The 21,469-nt window shown below is 34.6% G+C and overlaps 3 protein-coding genes across 3 annotated transcripts; 2 read left to right on the top strand and 1 right to left on the bottom strand.

Annotated features, from left to right (window-relative positions):
* Positions 1 to 938: 938 nt before the first annotated feature.
* Positions 939 to 6,875, top strand: LOC122301328. The gene is made up of 3 exons (XM_043112604.1): positions 939 to 1,124; positions 1,337 to 5,709; positions 6,460 to 6,875. Exon 2 carries the CDS (start codon positions 1,348 to 1,350, stop codon positions 5,698 to 5,700), a length of 4,353 nt encoding a protein of 1,450 aa, XP_042968538.1. The 5' UTR covers positions 939 to 1,124; positions 1,337 to 1,347; the 3' UTR covers positions 5,701 to 5,709; positions 6,460 to 6,875.
* Positions 6,876 to 8,023: 1,148 nt separating this feature from the next.
* LOC122301329 (40S ribosomal protein S23) lies at positions 8,024 to 9,948 on the bottom strand. Its single transcript, XM_043112605.1, has 4 exons — positions 9,793 to 9,948; positions 8,951 to 9,106; positions 8,725 to 8,851; positions 8,024 to 8,337 (listed from the first exon to the last, which is right to left on the bottom strand). The coding sequence occupies exons 1-4, from the start codon at positions 9,795 to 9,797 to the stop codon at positions 8,197 to 8,199; spliced, it is 429 nt and encodes a 142-aa protein (XP_042968539.1). The 5' UTR covers positions 9,798 to 9,948; the 3' UTR covers positions 8,024 to 8,196.
* Positions 9,949 to 18,883: 8,935 nt separating this feature from the next.
* LOC122295515 (LOB domain-containing protein 1-like) lies at positions 18,884 to 21,033 on the top strand. Its single transcript, XM_043104557.1, has 2 exons — positions 18,884 to 19,301; positions 20,633 to 21,033. Exons 1-2 carry the CDS (start codon positions 18,942 to 18,944, stop codon positions 20,969 to 20,971), a joined length of 699 nt encoding a protein of 232 aa, XP_042960491.1. The 5' UTR covers positions 18,884 to 18,941; the 3' UTR covers positions 20,972 to 21,033.
* Positions 21,034 to 21,469: the final 436 nt, after the last annotated feature.

Raw genomic sequence — 21,469 nt, 5'->3', positions numbered from 1 at the left:
CATCAATTAATAAAATAAAAATTTTATATATAATTATTTTAAGTATTTTTTTATATATTTTATTTATGTGATTGATTGAGTATTAAAAATAATTAATACAACTAATCACATCAATAAAATATATCAAAATAATTATATATAACATTATTTTTAATATTGTAAAATTGTAATAAGCAATAAAAACTCAGCCGACGAATCTCTTTATTTTGATCAACTAGAGTCATTCCCTTCCAATGAGCACCATATTCTTCAACATTAAACAAAGTTTGGGGCTCTATATGTTTGAATGTATAGGTTTATTTATTTATATTTATATTTTTTTAATTTTTAAATAACTGAGATGGCATTTTTATAAGTTATTTGTATGATATTTTGTGAAGAGTGATGATTTGTATAAATCTTGATAGTTTTCTTTTTATTACAAAATAGTAGACTCCATAATTAAAAAAGTGTAAAAAAAAACTTTAGTGAAATAAAATCTACTTTTTTATAAAAGACGTATGTAAAATTTATTAGTTTGAGATTTGTTCTTAACATTATTTTTTTCTCAGATATAATTTTACTGGGTTTAAAAAAGTGATAGGATCAATTGAGAAATAATTTTTATTGAGATTTTTTAGATTTTAATATATTATAAAAATAAAGGTAATATATTTTGGATGAAAATTATGTTGATGTAAAGGAGGATTTGATTAAAGAGAGGAATTTTGAGTAAAAAAACGACTTTCTAAACATCATTAAAGGTTAGTGCCCTGAAATAGCAGTAATTCTATGACACCAGCCATTTTTAAGTATTAATGGAGCCCGCCCAAACGTGGCACAAATCTATTTGACTGTCACCGTTCTTTTGTAAAACAGCAAAGCCCTCCAAAGTTGCCAAGAAAATTCAACCAGCTTGCTGACCAGTGACCAATCACTGTAAAAAGTGAAAAGGACAGAGTACGCATTTTATTCGGCCATAGTAGAGTTGAGTTAGATCTCCCTCTCTCTCCCTCTCTCTCTCTCGCATCGGAATGGACATCTACCCTTTGCCCACTTCTTTTCTCTGTAGCTCTTCCTCTCTCTAAAGTTTAAACCCAAGGGCCAAAGCCCTCACAGCTTTCGTTTCCAGAAGATCTAACAAGGTAACCAAATAATCTTAACCCATTCACTTTCTTTTTCCATTTCTTTTCTATTTCCTTTATGTTGTGCTGCATGCGGTCTATCATCTTTCTCGATCGTACAATTATGTTTGTTTGGTCCTGTTTTTAGGGTTTATCAGTTTGTGCGTTTTTTTATTTTTTGTTTTTATTTTCTCGTTATATAAGCTGTTTTGACGGTCTTGCAATATACGTAGATACTGTTTCTATGGATGAGAAAAAGGGCAAGGATGTTTGTGTGGGGAGAATTTCTGAGTCTACTACCCTGGTTGTTAGTGAGCATGTAGCTGGTGAAGCCCAAGTTGAGGGGCCACACTCGGAGGGCGTTGAGAGAGTAAAGGATGGCGTGGCTTGTAATGGGGATGATATCATGGTGGAAGTTTTGGGTTCTAATGTGTATTTTGATGGTGTTTGTACCCACGGGGAGGCAAGGCGAAGTGTGGCAGTCGAGAATGAGATAGGTGCGGTGGGAGATGGTAATTCTTTGGAGGAAGATGTTAAATCTTTGGGTGGAGGCCCTGCACTTGGTGAAGCAGGTTTACAGGGACTTGGGGGTTCAAGTGTTGATGCATCAAAACATGGAACCGAGACTGGAGTTGAGGGTTCTTTGGGGATTGTGGAGTCACGGGGCGAACAAACTCAAGCTGTTGTCGTGGAGGAGTGTGAGGTTATAGTGAGAGAGGAGGAGAATATAGAGGGAGGAGCGGTCAAGGGGGAGACAGGGAGAGAAGTAGTTGCTAGTGGCAGTGGAACTGGTGACAGGACAGAACAGGATGCCACAGTTTTAGATATTGAAGCTCAGAAGACAGAGGTTGGAACTGAGGATGGTGATTCTTTGGTGGTTTTGGATTCCACACATGGAGGAGCACAATTTGTCCATGTGGAGGAAGTTGTCATGGTTGCCAGGGAAGCTGTTTTGGAGAAAGAAATGGTTGAGGTGGGTGCAGATATAGGTGGGCAAGTGATGGATTGTGTGGTTGATGCAATTGAGGATAGGGAATCAAAGGAAGTTGGTGCTTTGGATGAGAAAGCAAGTGTTACTAGAAATGAAAATGGGGAAGGTGATTCCTCTGTGGTTATGGGTTCCGTAGGTGTGGAAAGTCTTGTTGTTAATGAAGATGCCATATTTGAAAATGTGGAACATTTAGAGATAGGATTGGTTGTTGAGGGTGACCAGCCTGGTGGGGGATTGGCTGATGGTGGATTGAATGTAGCCTATAACTTGATGCCACAAAAAGCTAGTGTTGTGGATGATGATGTTTGGAATCCTGGAATTAGTTCTGTGGTTGTGTGTGCTACATCAAGTGCGGAAAATTCAAGTTTACAGACTGATGCTTTTCCAGAAAAAGCTTCAGTAATATTCAACCAGCAGAGAAAGGTTCTTACTTCTGGCAGTAGTGCTTTGGATGGGGTTGTTTCTAGTTCAGAAAGGAAACTGATGGAGGACGCTTCTTCTGGAGGAACAAAAAATGGTGATGGAGATCCCAAATCATTAGATGAAAAAAAAAAAGTTGCTGCTAAAGGGGATACTTTGTGTTCCAATGTGGAAGGAATGAAAATTGATGTTATTGATGAAAATGCTACTTGTTCAATGGAAGAGCAACAGGGAAACATTGAGCAAGTAGGTGAGAGCTCTGAAAATCAAAGAGATGTATCTCCCACTCCGGTATCCTCATGTCTACCAAATCAAGCTGCTGTTGGAGATGTTGATACAGTAATTGATGACAAGGGTTATTCTCTGTTAAATTCAACTGTCGTGCAAGAGATGGAAGTTGACAAACAAGTTATCGAAGAACAGTTGGTAGACGTTGAGACATTTTGTTTGAGCACTGCAAGTCATGGACATAAATGTGCAAACTCAACTCCAGATCTTGTAGTTACCGTTGGGGGAGCTGCAGCCAAGTATGACAAGGTTCTTTCAGATTCAAATGTTGAGGTTACGGAAACTGTTTGTAGGGATGGGATGTTGTCTTGCTCAGTAAATGATCAGAACTTAAAAGAAGAGAGAATGTGCGGGATCACACAAACAGAGGTTCATATTACCAACAGGATGGAATCTTCTTTGATGGAATGTGAAGCTGTTCTAGATTCAATTAGTGAAGTTTCAGTGCCCACCAAGAAAGACAAGCCATTGGAGTCTGAAGAGTACTTAGAAAAGGATGTGGGTGGTGATCTACCTCAGATCGAGTGTGAAGATGCCATGTTGTCTAACCAGCCAATTCAAGTAGTTGTTAAAGGTGAAGTGGCAACTGTTGATGGAAGTGATCTTCTAAACTCGAATGTTGAAACAGACACCCAAGTCATTGGCAGAGAGGGAATTGCTCCCATGGACGCTGACGAAATTTTAAATTCCAACGTGGATGTACCAGGAACTGAGGAGTTTGAAGAGTGCCTAAGGAGAAGCATGGCTGGTGATTCTGCTCAGATTGATTCAAGAAGTGAGCTTCAGGTTGGAGTTGAAAAACAAGAGACAAAAGCTGAACAGGTTGGTTTCCAAGAAGAACAGGGAATGGAGCTTGAAGAAGACATCGCTGATACTGAACAGTCCAAAGCTGATGAAGAGAAGTTCCTTGAACGGGCAAATCTGAATGCTGGAAGCATGGTTGAAGTGCATCAAGCTAGTTATCAGCTGCCATCAGAAAATGAAGGGGAGTTCACAGTATCGGATTTAGTATGGGGGAAAGTGAGGAGCCATCCATGGTGGCCTGGACAGATATTTGATCCTGCAGACTCATCTGAGAAGGCAATAAAACATCATAGAAAGGACTGTTTTTTGGTGGCATATTTTGGGGATCGAACTTTTGCATGGAATGAAGCATCCCAGTTAAAGGCCTTTCGGACGCATTTCTCCCACATTGAGAAGCAGAGCAATTCAGAAGCATTTCAGAACGCTGTTGATTGTGCTCTGGAAGAAGTCTCAAGACGAGTGGAGTTTGGACTTGCATGCTCCTGCATACCAAAAGATGCTTTTGACAGAATTAAATTCCAGGAGGTTGAGAACACTGGAATTCGGCAAGAATCAATCACGAGAGACAGAGTGGACAGATCTGCTAGTGCTAGTTCCTTTGAACCTGATAAATTAATCAAATACGTGCAAGCCTTGGCACGGTACCCTTCTGGTGATAGTGATCGGTTGGAGGTTGTGATAGCTAAGGCTCAGTTGCTGGCTTTCTGTCGTTTAAAAGGTTATAGTAGTTTGCCTGAATTCCAATTTTGTGGACAGTTGTTGGAGAGTGATATGGATACTTTAGTTTCTGAGGACAGAATGCATTCAATTAAAGTGTTTGAGCATGTCGATGATGAGCTAACTTCCTTTGAGCAGGAGATATCAAAAAACCAGAACAGCTTTTCTAATAAACATAAACAAGATTTTAAAGATGATGTATTTTACAAAAAGAAAGAAAGAAGCTTGTCCGAGTTAATGGGTGATACGATGGATTCTCCAGATGGTGATGATTGGTTAGATGGAAAGACAACATCCTCCGGCAAGAAACGAAAGGCTGTTGATTACCATGATGACCATGGGCCACAAGATGGGAGGAAAACTATTTCCTTTGCTAAAGTTTCTAGCACCATTCCACCTTCTTCCCCCAAGCCATCATTTAAAATTGGGGACTGTATCCGGAGAGCTGCAAGCCAACTGACTGGGTCTCCTTCTATCCTGAAGTGGAATGGTGAGAGGCTCCAGAAGATAGATGGCAGCCATGATGTACCTGCTGGGAATGAAGCTGATGCTTCCTTCCTGGAATCTGACACACAGAGAGGAAGGGTGGGCATTCCAACAGAGTATTCATCACTAGATGATTTGTTATTGCAACTTCAGATAGCAGCACAGGATCCGCTGAAAGCATATGATTTGTCTGATACTATTGTCAGCTTCTTCTCTGATTTTAGAAATTCAGTAATAGTGGGCCAACATTCTAGGAGAGATCTCTTGGCTATGGACAAAGTTCACGCTGGTAAAAGAAAAAAATCGTCCCATTTTGTTGTTGGGTCACCGGAAACATATGAATTTGAGGATATGAGTGACACTTACTGGACTGACAGGGTTGTCCAAAATGGTTCGGAAGATAAAACTTCACGTAGAAACAAAAAGAGAGAGTATCAAGTTGTCCCTGTTGTACTAGACACTCCTCAAGTGGGCCGTAGGCCATACTCAAGGAAGCGATATTCAGATGGCAATGATGCTGTGGCAGCTGAGAAACCTGCTGGCTACGTGGATGAGAACTCACCAGCCGAAATTGTAATGAACTTCGCTGAGGTGAATTCTGTTCCATCAGAAACAAACCTGAACAAGATGTTTAGGCGTTTTGGGCCTTTGAAGGAATCTGAAACAGAAGTTGATCGGGATACTAGCCGTGCTAGAGTGGTGTATAAGCATTCTTCCGATGCAGAAGTTGCTTTCAGTAGTGCTAGAAGGTTCAACATTTTTGGGCCAACACTGGTAAATTACCAGATTAACTATACTCCCTCTGCTCTGTTTAAAGCTTCCCCAATGGACACAGCCCAGGACCATGAGATGCAATTTGATCTTGCTGCTCTTGAAGTTAATCTAGTTTGAAAGTTTCAGGTATATATTTACACATGGATCAGATTTTACCATTAATCATGTTCTGGAACTAGAAGGCAACGATTGCTTAATTACCACTTGTTGGCATTTACATGTGGAAGGAGTTGATACTCATAATTAATGAGTAATGCTATTCATTATCCCAATTTTCATCATCTTCTCATCATTCCATAATGTGGCATTAGATGATTGGAGACTATTTATTATCATTTGTGAACCTATCGTTTAATGCCATGTCATGGGATGATAAGAAAATGGATGATGAGTAGATTTTTTCAATTAATATTTGAGTAATGCTTTATGCAATCCTAGGATGTGAAAGCCCGTGCAGTGTCTTTATGCATACTCTAACATACCTCTAGGACTGTATTTTCCTTAATATCATTGCTAAACAAATCAACACACTCAGTTTTGTGAATGATAGACATGAATGGCAGAGTATGCATTAAAAAGTAAAAATTTTAAAAAAATAAATAAAGGAAAAGAAGGATAATACATTTCATGCTTCCAACTACTAATGGTAGCAAAATTAATTAGGGGTCTCTTAGGTGGGCATTGGTGGAAGCATCCTGAAAGTGTTTTGTGTTTGAACTGGCTTGTCCAGTATCTTCCTCCCGTTTTATTTTGGGCGGGGGCTTGCCGTGGTGCACATTAACACCCTTTTTTTATTTTTTATTTTTATCTCTTCTACACCTATTGTATGTCGTGTTATATATACTTTCGTACTTAGTTAAACATGTTTTCTCATAGGGGAGAGCAGATGCCTGAAAAGAAGCAGATTCGATGATGATGACGATGTAGCCCGTTACCATATGGATGGACTGCTGGAGAAGGTTGTCAGACTGTCAAATCATCGGGTTATCTGTTAAGTATTCTGTTCAGGTCCTTTTTGTTTGGTTTTTTCCAAGATGGGTAATTTTGCTTTGTTCTGTAATCTTTGCATGATTCGCTTAGTCCATGTACAGTAATTTAGCTGACCTTCCCCCCCCCCCCCCCCCCCCAAAAAAAAAACCAAAAAAAAAAAAAAATGGTGGTTATACCCAGCGGCTGTAACATTTGGGTATGGTTCATGTTGTCTTATTTTCATTCATGTACACATTTCACTACTGAAAATAACAATTTCTATCGTCAAAGAAACCATTGTAGAGGAGATAACGATTTTTTCACCTGCTGTCAACGGCCTTTCAAGCGTCGGCATTGCTTTAGGATAAATGAAGCATGGGGGTCACGCTGAAAGTGATGCTTTCTAGTTGTCTTTTTTATTGTTATTCATTGCTGCCATTACAATAGTGAATTATATTTTCAGTTCCATGAGATAGCTTGTGGGCTGCTTGCAAATAAGAGAGCTTGAGACCTAATAATGAAAAGCCCACGACGACAATCATACCACAGCGGCCATAATACCAAGGTTCCTACTGAGTTCGAAGGGGGACCTTCTTCACTGCACATTCCGTTAAAATGAAGCAGAAACCTTCATTTCGTTTCGTTAAACGGTATCAAATGGAGCTCGTTGTTTCACGTACACCCCATTCAACATGCGTCCGAAAATGATTTTGAATCTCGTGGCGATAAGGGAATTGCTCCATTTATATACAGGGCAAGCTTTTGAGCTTACATAGAGGCCAAGAGACTCATCTCCCTTAACCACATACATCATTTTAGTATCATTTTGTATCTCCTTCGGTGGAGTTGGATACATAATTCATGCCTCAACCACTTCCCGCCGTCTTAACTCTCTTCCTAAAGAGCCTCCTCAATGGGCATTAGATGTAACAGCATTGAAGTTTGAAACCAACGTTAATTGTTATGTGCGTGCATCTGCTGCTTTTACACAACGTAGTTTTTTTATTTTTTTCCCCCTCTCTCTCGGTTCTAAACAAGAGTCGGTACAAGGATTATGGGGCAGCAGGCATTCTTACTAAACAGGGGGGAAGGCTTAAATTCAGCATTTCAATTTTAGGATGCCGAAGTAAAATTGGCTGGAAATCCACTTCAAATTAATCAATGCACATGAGAAGTGCTATAACTACAAAAAAATCCTATAAATATAAACATACAAATTGATATTGATTAATTTTATATAATACGTTAAATATATACTTTATAATAAAGGTAATTTTGCAATTCAACGTATTCCATCAAGTCACGTTAATTTACAGATTTACATTTATGAGATTTCTTCGTGGTTAAATCATTTTTTTATTTTTTTGTCATTATAACGCCATAATAAGGAAAAAAACTAGATGACAAATGATCCCTAGTTAACCGTCACGTAATCGAATAAAGAGCTTAGTACTAAATACTCAACGCACAATTTCCAAAATTACCAAATTTCTTTTGACAGAGACATGTACTAAAGCATGATAAGAATTCGCGTAGAAAGTTCGCTCTCACCCAATAGTTGCTACAAGTATCCTCCAAATAAAAGGCATCATAGAACAAAAATATGAAATAAAATAAATGGGAGCAGACGGAAGGACACAGAACCTAAGACCTTGGCTTTTCCTTTTTCTCCTTGAAGAGAGCCAGCAGCGACACACCAGATACCTTCACAACCTTGAATCTGACTCCAGGGATATCACCCACAGCATGTCCCTTCCGCCCAAATCCTGCAATCAACACCTCGTCCTGCACCAACCACGCCGGCAATTTACGAAGCATACAGAAAAGCAAAAGTAACAACATTCCATCTGCATAAAACATAATTTTTTTTTTTTTGGCAGAAAACACACTTTCTAAACCCTTGATGTGCACGTCTTTGTGAAGTCCAAGATGTCAACAAGAAAAATGCCATCACAAACTAATTGTTTTTGTTACTTTTAAGCGTCAAAAGTTATTTCAACCTAGGAACATTTGTATGACATCAAAGTTATACTCTTACAGGACCCAAACAGATGCCCTGGGTGCACAAGTTCAAATTGGTATGAGTTTGGATTTCAAAACTTTCCAATTTGCAGTTTTTTTTTTTTGGAAGGGGGGAGGGGGCGTGGGGGTTCTGCAACTTCTCATACTTACGTTCTCCTCAATATAGTTTAAGCAACCATCATTAGGTACAAAAGCAGCGATCTTCTTCCCATTTTTTATCAGCTGAACACGGGCACATTTTCTAATAGCAGAGTTTGGCTGCTTAGCCTCAATGCCACTGCATCCAGCAATCATTATATGTTAGACCCTTGGTGAGTTGATATCATCCCCAGATAACATTCATAAAACAAGAAAAATGCAGAAAAGGTAATCTCACATCTTTTCTAGAACAATGCCCTTTGCATGGGAGGATCCAGCAAATGGTTTTTTCCACTCATTTCCCAGGTGGGACTTCTTATATGACTTGTCAGCCCACCTCTGCCTTCTACGGTGGGACTTGAGCTTACGACCAGCTCCCATTCCACGAGTCTTCCTGTGTAAACAAACACATTTTTTTGCTAAAATCAGAAACTCATTGATCATCAAAACACTACATCAACATAAGAAGCACAAATCCAAATTCAGAATTTTCAGCTGTTACTCTTAATATGCCTCTTGATCTTACTGTTACTTTCTCCCTACCCTGGGCACATAAGCTTGAAGCCTTCATTCATGTCTTTAGCTTGCTTTAAATTACACTAAACTCAATTTATAATGTTCCTCTTGCTGAGCCAAGCATTTCACTGACTACGTTAAGATATGGGTATCTAATTTAATACAGGCCCTATAGAATCATTCAAAAATGAAAATAAGAGAAACTTTCAAGGATTAACTAGAAACCTATAGTACATCAAAATCTATCGTGAATAAGTTCGACCCCAATTAAAAGCCTGACACGAATATCTGGTATACTCGAGAAACTAAGCATATGAAGCAACGAAACATGCAATGTTCAATTAAAAAATAGATAAAACAGAGATGAAACTTCTAAAGAATCTTCCCGTTACATTGAACGAAAATCAAAAGCGACATAATCCATATTTCAATTCTCTGAATTATATAAAACCTAAACGAAATAAGCAGCCTAAAAACTTGTCCCAGAATAAAACAGATCATATCCGACAGATTATTGATAGCTTCGACGACAAGAATTACTGAAAGTAAGGGAGAAAAACTTACCCCATGGTGGATGAGCAAGACGTTAATCGACTGTAGCAAAGGGATCGGGAGCTGGAAGCGGATGGGAAGTGCCGGCTGGTGAAACCCTAGCCAGAGATGTGGTGGTGTGCTGTATTATATCGTAGATAGAGGTCCGTTTGGATTGTATTCTTATAAAATCTTTTTGCGAAAGAAAAATACTTTATTAGTTTCGAAGTTTATTTTGTCAGTTAATATAAAAGTTTTTTTTTAATTTTTAAAATATAAAAATTTTATTTACAGTCTCTGAATGAAAATTGCATGTATAATTTTTTTATTAAATAAAAAAATATTATTTTAAAAGAAATATTTTTATAATTTTAACAAATTTTAAATATAAAATTATCTAAATTTGCATTGCGTTTCATTATTCTAAAAATTAAAAAATATTGATGCATAATTTTTTTAATTAGGCTTTTAAAATGAATATATTTAGGTTAAATGATGTTATTTTTTTAAGTTATTTTATAAAAATATAGTTATATAAATGATTAGAAAAATGATTGTATGATGAAGATGAGGAGAGAAATAAGTACGGCAGAAAAATCTCTAATACCTCTCAACAAGCGTTCTCTATATTTGAAACAATGCTCCTAACAAAACCTTTATGTTATCAAATATTTTTCAAGAAAAAACTAACGTTGAAGAGCATTTTTTTTTTTTAATCTAAGAGCCTATATTTTATTACAATTGTTTCAAGAAAAAAATGTCGCTAAAAAGCTTAATTATATATATATGTATATACTCTACGATTTTATGTAACATTACGCTTTTATTAATGCATTATCATTGTCTGATAACTGGTTGCCTAAGTACTTATTCCATCTTATTGTATGTTCCTGACACAAAGGCAACTCGTTTATGGAAAGATGTCATATCTCCTTTAAAATGTTTATTCTCATGCATTCTTCATCCTTCATAAACTTTAATGGTTCTGATGCAGATGAAGAGTAGATCAATATTGAGTTTCAAGAATGATCTATATGCTCCTTGTTTCTTCTTAGCTTCTTCTCTAGATTGTATCTTCTTAGCTTCTTCTATAGATCTCTAGGATCCGCCATTGTGATATTCATATGGTTTCTAAGTATCATAATTGTCTAGATGGTCATGTGGAAAATTCTGATCACGTTCTCTCTAATTATACTCTTTGTAAAGAGGTTTGACATCATTTTTCTAATATTTTTGGCTTCACCAATATTACCTCTCGCTATTGGAAAACAAAGTTCATTTTGATGACTCTTATACTCATCCGTTCACAGACATCCATAAGATCACTAATGGCATAGAGGTCTTAACTCCATCATCAAGCCTTAAACTCTTACTTCCTTTCCCAATACTTCTGTCATGGCTAGTTTTTTGCATTCCCCTTTCTATCAGCCGAACTAAGAGATATTTACTTGTCAATTGGTTGCCCCCTCCTAGAGGGTCCCTTAAGTTCAAGATTGATGATATTTCTAAAGGTAATATGGACCAGCAGATTGTGGGGGCATCCTTTAGTCTCATATTTTATTCATTATTAATGCTTTTTCTCGTTATCTTGGTATGGGTACTAACATTTTTGTAGAATTGTCAAGTTTAAAGATCGGGTTTACTTTTTGCTACTAGCTTTATATTTGAAGCCTCGTTATGAAAACGCATTCTCTTTTTATTATGAATTGGTTCAATAATAATTCTCAACTCCTTTGGATTTATGTTGATATTTAGGATGATATTTTACATTTTAAAAATGTCTTTCCTCTTAGTATTAATCATGTTTACAGTGAAGGGAATGCTTCATTTGGATATTGGGATTTCTATTGTAACTCTCTTGATCTCTTTTCACAAGTGAAAATTTATCAATAAAATTAACTTACCCTTTTTTTTAATGTTTTTCTTATACATTAAAAAAAAAAAAAAAAAAAAAAAAAACTTGTGTCTCATATTTCTTCTTAATTTTGTCCTACATCAAAAGTACTCGCCATGGTTTATGGAATCAAAACTTGAGGACCTCATGACTATTTCGCCGAGGAAGACAAATTTGAATGTCTTGTTCTAAACTGAAAAGATGGATGTGAGACCCGTTACGTCTATTTCGGGCATGCAGATAAAAATTCTTATATTTCATTCTCACTTCGCCTAATATGTAGGAAAAAAGGGGATGGGCTTAGGACCCACAATCCACATTATTCTTAGTCTTCTGATCTAATAGTCAATAATTTATTACTTATAGACGGAAAAAATTTGCTTGCTACTTAACGTGAACATCACACTCTCTACGTTATAAGAAAAACGAATTTTTGTAACTAATTTATAGTAACGAAAAAATTATTTTAGTTGCATTTATAGCAACAAAATAACTATTAACAATTAAAATATTTTTGTTACTATAAATTAATTATAAAAACTTATTTTTCTTATAATGCCTATATACTGTTAGCATAACATAATTTGATTTAATTTATATAAACTAAAAGGGCTGGTGTTTGAATCAGGGGCTTTCTTGAAGCCCACAAGGACCGAAATCTCTAGCAGCATGCAGAAGCCACGAGGATGTTGTATCTCCATTTTTCTTTTTTATTAGGGAAACATGGCATTGATATTATCAAAGTTTTTATTAAAATTATCTTCAAAATTTAGTTAAAAGTACATATTTTGTATAAATCCAAAATCAATCAAGGCATAAGTCCACGTTGTATTAGCCAAAATAGTAACATAATATTATTTTTTAATAATAATTTTTTTAATTTTTTTAATATTTTGCAACTATACTAAATATATGTTAATTAATAATTTAATTTTTACTTAAATTATTATTTTTTAACAAATTTTTCCCTCATTATTCAACAAACACACTTTTAGTTTCACATGTACACGTTGTTTTCCAAAGAGAAATGGAGAAAAAAAAAAAGGAAAAGAAAGTCTATAGAAAGACTTGGCTGCTGAATCCCAGGATCGATCAACGGTATGAACAAAGAGTGGTCTCATATATATTTTAGAATAAGATATTACTTTTGAAAATGAACAATGCATCTTCAAATATGAAAAAAAGACTTGAAAATACTGTAGCTCGTATTTGAAGTTTTGACTACTCAAATACAAATCATTTCGTTTATATTCTTTCAAATTTTTAAAATGAACTGACATTTGACTAAATCAATACTAATCATCGTGACATTCACATTCATAATTTTTAGCAAAGACTTTATATTTCTTTTTCGAAAAAATATATAGCATCATATATTATATATATACATATGTGAAGGAGGCGTCTAGATTCTATGAAGATCAACGGTATAAACACATGGCGTTTTTCTTCGCGCGTTTTGGAATAATGTTCATGACAATTTGGCTTCATTCTAGATCTGCATCCATCCAATATGCAGCGCTTCTTTTGGTGACTTGGTCTCAATTAATGTTCATAACAATTTAGTTTTATGGGGCTATGCGCTAATTAGTACAAAAGCTTGCTTTTTTGACTAATTATGATCCATGCTAAACACGATCGACTCGATCATTAATATTCACCGAAAGGAGGGCGCGCTACGTCCAAATGAGCTAATTAATGAAGTGAGCCAGCAAAGAAAGAAAACAACTCGTGTTTCGAACGGAAAGAAAATCTAGCTTAGGCTGACTAATGAGAGGAACGCGTCGAACCATTTACCAGCTTTTGGGATGCATCCTTGGCCGGGTTTGCTTTTTTCAAGGCCGGCCAGCTGCTTGTTCAATTAATTAATTGGTCTAATTTAATTGTTAAAATTAGATATATTTTTAGAAAAATGATATTTATAATCGTAATTATGCAAGCGTCACCCAGTCTTTTTGAAAAAAATGTATTAATACGGGACCTATATGAAAAAAAAATTAAAATTTTAATCGTAGACTCCACTCTTTTTCAAAATGATTATACAGCGTTTATACATTTCACAACTGTATGTATCATTACTCTTTTATCTTATAACCGTATTTGTTTTTATGAAATATCCAAATTAAATATATACCTAACTTTACTCTCGAAGCTAAGAATTTCTTAAATCAATTTTCTTTTTCTTTATTTGACTCCAGCACTTTAGGTTTGGATAAACTTGTCTCAAATTCAAGCCAAACTTTACGACCATATATGCATTTTCACAGACAATATTCCACATTTCAAAAAGTTGCATGCAGCAGGAAATTAGATGTCATGCGGCCATTAGCAGCTCGTTGCTTCCCATTTGCATCTCTTTCTATGCTTAAGATCATAACTTTGCGATCGATCAGGAGTTAAAAAGAAGAAAGAAACCGTGCGTGCAGTGGGAAACCAGCTGCTTGTAAAACGTACAAGTCTAAGTAATGACGTGTCCCTAGCTGTGCCATGCATGTCAAATATATACTTCATTAATGGAGGCCAGTTGTACGTACTTTGCACGATCGAAGATCTTTATTTTAATTTATCTTTTTAATTAATCCATGATCATATATCTGATAATGTACAAATCATTTTGAATTATATTTTATAGAGTAATATTATATATAATTATAGAGTATGTAAATGTTGTATAATTATTTAAAAAAAAATGAGATTTATTATTAAAAAATTATTATTATTTTCATATGAATCTTATATTTATTAATTTTATGATTATACGATACTTACACAATCACAATTTTACCTATCAATTTTTCTATTTTATATCCCACTAGTTGTGCTAATTAAATTCGTACATGCGCAATGATCTTTTGAGAGTAGTACTTTTTTTTATCTAAAGCATATAAATTGTACAGTGGAATTAATGTGCCTGCAGCTAGATGGTCTAATTTCCTAACAAGTCATGATCAGCACATGGTATACGTGATCATGTTGAAAGCTACGTGATCAACTCACATAATCTGATCAACTGTTTGATATAAAAAAGTGTGGAATTATATACATCTTTCGATCGGCCTATTTGTCTTTGCATATAAAATTATTTGGGTGGAATTATTAAGAAGAATCTGAGTTAAGAGTCTTAATTAATTTTACGAATTTATACGTTTAGAAGCTTCCTCATGGACATTGGACACGTTTTGTCTAACAGAACGTACTGATCATGTCGTCATGTATACTGATGTTTAATTTTTCTGATCAGGCCGGGTGCATCATTGAGTTATGCTCTTCATTTTTATAAATATATAACTACTCTTTTAATTCCATCCTCAATTAGATCGATCAAAAGTCAAACAAAGTGTTGAAGTTAGTAGTGGAAGCTGGCCGATTCAGATCGAGTAATTCGATCGATCATGAGTAGTATGAACTTCGATTAAATTAGTATTAATTTCTTGGATGGATGTAAGATGCTGTCATGTCACTCGTCACTTCTGGGATAGAATTATCACATTAACCCACTTTTTAAGCTAAATAATTAATGGTGTTCACTTTTTCTTGCATGCCTAATTTCTTTCAACATGTTAGTTAAGTCCACACGCAAATTAAAAGACTCCGGCAGCCAGGTTCATGACTCGTCATGAGGCAATGGCAGCTAGCTAGCTAGAATCGATACGCATGTATATATGAACGAATTTACAAGTGTTAAAACTAATTAAGAGCGCAAATTAAGAAATATTTGGGTCATCATGTACTCCAACAAATGGCATAATTCGGATTTCAGCGAAATACGGACGCAACGTCATTGTTACGTACGTGCTTACCAACAGTACACTCCAAGGCAAACTTATTTCCTTTTAAACTATAGATATAATTCATATATATACATGCATGCATGATACGTTTTTGCCCACATATATACTTCTAAAATATTGCAATTCTATGGACTCCTCATTTCAATCTTCACATGATACATATATACATGCATGATGCATGCATGAAAAATGCAAACGGACACACATACATACATGCAGATTATGCATATTGAATATATCAGACCACTTTAAGTAAGATAGGATCGATTTTTATTTTTATTTTTTCAAACTGATTTATTTATGTATATACACACACATAATGTATATATGCAGTACGTATGTATGTATATATGTTGGCATGCAAGAATATGGCGCAGTACTCCGACTAATTATTCCACCACATGAAGCCGTGTTGAAAGGATCTATTAATTTTTCCAAGTTGAGGAAAGAACGTCCAAAAGTCTCTTTTAGATGTCGGATTCTTCGGGACTTTTAGCACAATGGCAGCCTCTCTCGTATTCTTGCCATCCACGAGCCCAGCGGTCTCTCACCGAACTGGTGCCCCACTCAGCTTGCTTGCTGCCAAACAAGTCGTTGCATGCCTTTATATATTAATTAACAGTAAAAATATGGTGGCCGATTATAAATATTAATAACTACAAGATATATATAGGCTGTCGCATTTGAGGTGGCATATACAGAAAACTGATCCAAAATAAGAAAGAATCTATGTGTCGGCATCCAATTATATAAATATAAATATATATTTAATGAAAATATACTAAGTAATTAGCCATGTACTTGGCCGTGGCCGGCATTGATCTTCTAGAAGTTAGAACAACTAAAGATAGATGAGTTGTTATTATAATATGACTTTTTATAATATATATATATATATATATATATATATATATATATAAGTTGATTTGTGAAATTATTTAAAACGAAAATGATAAGGTAAAAAGTAATAAACAAATTATTACTACCGTTGATCTCTTGTCTTAATTAATTTGATTGATGGGTTGAAATTAAGCAACCAAATTAGCTAGGTCCCTTTCGAGCCAAATATCGATTGTACATGCATCTTGAAGTTAGGCTGATGAATAGTATCGATTTTATATTCTTTCTCCGCCAAACAGAGCCATTATATATATATATATATAAAAGTACATATGCCATAATATATAATTATTTTTGTATATTTTTTACATATTTTATTAATCTGATTGATTAAAACAGTTATTTTATATTAAAAATAATAACACAATCAATTATATTAATAAAATATTAAAAAAATACATAAAAATAAATATATATAAAATTTTTAATTGCATAATTAATTAATTAGGCGGCGTATGACCAGCGTGTACGCAAGATCATGTACTGCTGGGATGGATGTTTTGGCAATGACGACACACATGATGAATAGAGTAAGTTGAGACAATTAATTATACTTAGGGCTTTGAATGATAGCCAATGATAAAAGCCTACGTGCTGTATATATATTAATGGCCAAAATATGAAATATTTTCCATGCATGATCATGCACCGTGGGTTTTGATGATCTTGAGCAACATGAAAGAAGGATACATATGCCCAAGGTTTTTCATTTGAGAAATGATATTTATAATCTTGAAATGTGCAAATACCTGACAAATATTTTTAAAAGAATAAATAAATATGGAACCCATATAAAAAGAACTAATTATTTATTTTTTAATAATAAACTTTACTTTTTTTTTAAAATGATCGCACAATGCTTGCATACTCTATGACCATATGTAATATTTTTTTTTCATTTTACAAGACACGCATATGATCATATACGTACGTGTATGCGTGTCCCAAACCGAGATATATTATATATGAGTAATGTTAGTAATATATTTCAAAGTTTTTTATAAAAATGTAGGCTCCATATAAAAAAAGTGAATTTTTTACATTTTTTCATGGTGGGATCTACTTTTTTATAAAAAATTTGCACAAAATTTGTACATTTAAAGCTTATATATGTCATTTCTCTTTCCATATAATTTTTTTTTGTGGAGGGGGGGGGGGGGGAGATCTCAGCTTAACCAAAGCAATATATTTCATAACTTATATTCTCAAACGGATGCATCAGACCAATTATAGAATCATTCATCTATGTCATTTTTAACGTTAAGTGGAAGACGTACAAGAGCCTTGTCTTTTTCTTTTCGAATTGGGCAGACATCATGCTCAATTAGGATATATATTTAATAATTAAACAGATATAGAAGAAATAGAGCAAGCCTTGAAAAAATGGCTCGATTCATGCGGCCGATTCAACCGATTTATATTGAATCCGTAAGAAGCTGAACTTGTTTAAGTGAACTTTTTGAAATTGTTCATTGAACCGCTTCAATTGATCAATTTAGACTGATTCTAGTTGATTTTAAATTGATTTGAACCGATTCCTAAAAAATGTATTTAGTTTTATGTTATTTAACAATTGAGTTTTTTTGAATTTCTTGTACAAAATATATGATAGAACTAAACATATATTAACTTTTTCATTATTGTATTCAATAAGAATTTTAGAAAAATTAAAAGATAAAACATGTAGTTCTTTATTTTTTTAGTTGAACAAAAAAAATTAAGAGATGAATGAATATTTTATATTAAATTTGTGATTGTGTATAAAATACTATATTAGTCATGTGCTTATAACTTAATTTTCTTTATCTTCTTCATATATGAGGCAAAAATTATGGACAATTAAGGTTAAATGCATAAATTAGATATTTATGGAAACTATTTAGATTCATATCATATTTTTATTTAAACTAGTCAATAAATTTATATATTATACCTTTTTTTTACATGATATAAAATGCTTGAATTGCATCATATATATATTTTAATACTTTTTATCAATATTGAAATACCTGATTCAAAATTGTGACTTGTCACCCGATTCAATTTGTTATATCTAATTGAATCAGCCAATATTACTCCATTTTGATTTTTCAAGCCTCACTATAGAGTACTATTAATTTTTAGAATAACATCACTCGGTCAATTTATTTTATTTTATTTAATAAAGATGAATAGTTTTTGAAATATTAAAAATTTTTATTGTATTCTCAAACCGGTGGGTAGAAAATACCATAATCCACATAAATATTTCAATGGTAAGATTTAATTAATTTGTAATATTTAAATTTTAAAATTTATTTTTTAAATTAAATTATGTCATATAAATATTAATTTACTAGTTTATTGGCTTGAGAATATAATTTCTAAATCAGAAAATATTCAAATAAAATGAAAATAAAAAAATAAAATAGAATTTAAAGTATTCGCCGCAGAAATGTATGAGAGTGAATGGCGTCATATCATATGATACTTCACAAATGAACTTAAATTGACACCACTCTTTTTCCCTGAGCCCGGCCTTCCTCCATCTATATATAACTCGGTGCTTTCTGCCATGTAACGCAAAAAACTCTCCCCCTTCTCTCTCTCCCGAAAACATGGAATCCAAGGGCAAAGCTATGACACCACAACCAACACCAATAACTGTCCCCCCTCCATTCTCTAGCTCTCCATCTTCTTCTCTCTCACCTCCCCAATCCTCTCAAAGCTTGTCTCCACCTTCTAAATCTTCTCCGGTTTTTCCATCATCTTCAGTACAGTACTTTTCTTCTCCTAATACTGAAATTCCTCCCTCTCCTCCGCCTGTTGTTCTCAGCCCATGTGCCGCCTGCAAGATCCTTCGCCGCCGCTGTGGGGAGAAATGTGTTTTAGCTCCATACTTTCCTCCAACTCATCCACTTAAGTTCACCATTGCTCACAGGGTCTTTGGAGCGAGCAACATCATCAAGTTTTTGCAGGTTTTGTTGTTATTTCTCTCCTTTTTTTTTTTTTTTTTTTTTTTTGGGGGGGGGGGGGGGGATAAAAACCAAATATCTCTCTAATCTTATTTTATCATAACTTCCTATCTTAAAAATATTAAATCGCCTTCTCTTAACCATAAAGTAGGGTCAACCGATGTGCATAGAATATACAATTCTTTTGTATCTAATATAAATAAAAATATATGTATGTACTATGTACATATATATATATATATATATATATGTGTGTGTGTGTGTGTGTTTGTGTGTGTGTTTAATTTATGTAAATGGCTCTTTTTCAATCTCCTAGTGGGTCTTCTCCAAATAAAGCAAACTACCCAGTGTTTCTTTTATACTTCATCATGCATACTTTATATATATCAAAGTTCTGCTTGGTCACTGAGATTTTTCAGATGAGAATTTTTAATTTTAAGATTAAATATTAAAATATTATATTTTAATATTATTACTGTATTAAAATTTAAAAAAGTTAAGAAAAAATTGAATTGTTTATTATATTTTATATAGAGATTTGAAAAAATTATAATGATGAGATGATAATTTTATATTTGATATAAGAATTTCATGTGGCCAAATAGTACCTAAAACGATCATGAAATCATGAAAATAAGCTTAATTAATAGATTTAAATTTAGAACCCTTTAGAATTGGGAATTTGGGACAATCTCATGCAACTGGTCCGGTACTTCTAACTTCGATCCAATTAATTTATATATCCTTAATTAATATATATTGGCTATCGGCCGGTAATGGCATATTGGAGAGTTTCACATACGTACACAGAGAGAGAGAGATGATTAAGCTTCAAAAGTGAGAATCGGTCGTCACAATTAAACAACGATATAACTTCAGGAGGGCGGTCAAAGTTAGGTAATAGAGCTATGATTTTGATGCTATTTTAGACAATCATATTGAACCCTTTCTACTCGTAAGCTGCACATGGGCTCAGACGTTTCAAAGTCCACCCGAGTGGGACATGCTTGCATCCTACTGCAAATAAAGACAATCATTGTAAAATTCACTCCAAAAAAAGAAAAAAGAAAAAACTCATGTGCCCATTCTCGTCCCATCAATATCACTGAGTACGGACAAAAAATACAGCCAAAATAATTAGCTGAGTTATCTGGTACATATAATCTATTGATATCTCATGCATAATTCATACTGATCTTTCGGTTTTTGTTATAAATTTTTGCTATTGTTCTCAGTAAGTACTTAATATTGTGACATCTTGCAATATTACGGCCACCAAGCTTCCATGCATGGGAATTAATTCGATCTCCCATCTCACTAACAAAAATTTTCAGGAAATTCCGGAGTCCCAGAGAGCAGATGCAGTGAGCAGCATGGTTTATGAAGCAAATGCCAGGATTCGAGACCCAGTCTACGGTTGTGCTGGTGCAATTTGTCAACTTCAAAAACAAGTTAGCGAGCTTCAAGCACAATTGGCAAAGTCGCAAGCTGAGCTCGTCAACATGCAATACCAGCAAGCCAATTTGGTTGCTTTGATTTGCATGGAAATGACAAAATCTCAGGAGTACTACAACAGCGTTAATGAGCAATTACAAGTTATACCATCTGTTGATACAGGAAGTCTTTTAGAGGATAACAATTTGGCCTTGGCTTGGGAACCTCTTTGGACATGATCATCTTCGATCATGCATCAACAGCTGAATGAAAATTTTCAGTCAACTTTCCAGCAGGTGCTTGGGGGGGGGGGGGGGGGGGGGGGGGGGGGCGGCGGGGGCCGGCGGCCGGGATGCTATCGTGATCATCAGGATCGAACATATATATGAATTAGAGAATATTTGCAATAAAGTAATTTGTTATGGTAGATAGGAGTCATGATGTTGTTTCTGCACTAGACCTGTCGTCATTATTGACAAGGGAAACCTTTAATTGCCTACCAGTACTGTAGTATCTCTATTACAATGAAAATTAAGGAGTACGAGAGAGAGAGAGAACAGAGCAAAACTTGAAGGAAATAATTAGGAGTTTAGGACATCCTAATGATCCTAGTGATATCTGTGCTAATTCTTGAGTCAAACGTACCTAATTTTATCTTCGGAAATGAATACTTATGAGTTCCTTGTTGAATCAGATCATCTTGAGTACCGAATATTTCTTCTAGAATATTGTCCTGA

This window comes from Carya illinoinensis, chromosome 2, assembly GCF_018687715.1.
Source record: "Carya illinoinensis cultivar Pawnee chromosome 2, C.illinoinensisPawnee_v1, whole genome shotgun sequence".
Lineage (NCBI taxonomy): Eukaryota > Viridiplantae > Streptophyta > Magnoliopsida > Fagales > Juglandaceae > Carya > Carya illinoinensis.
This window is presented reverse-complemented; position numbering and strand designations above follow the sequence as displayed.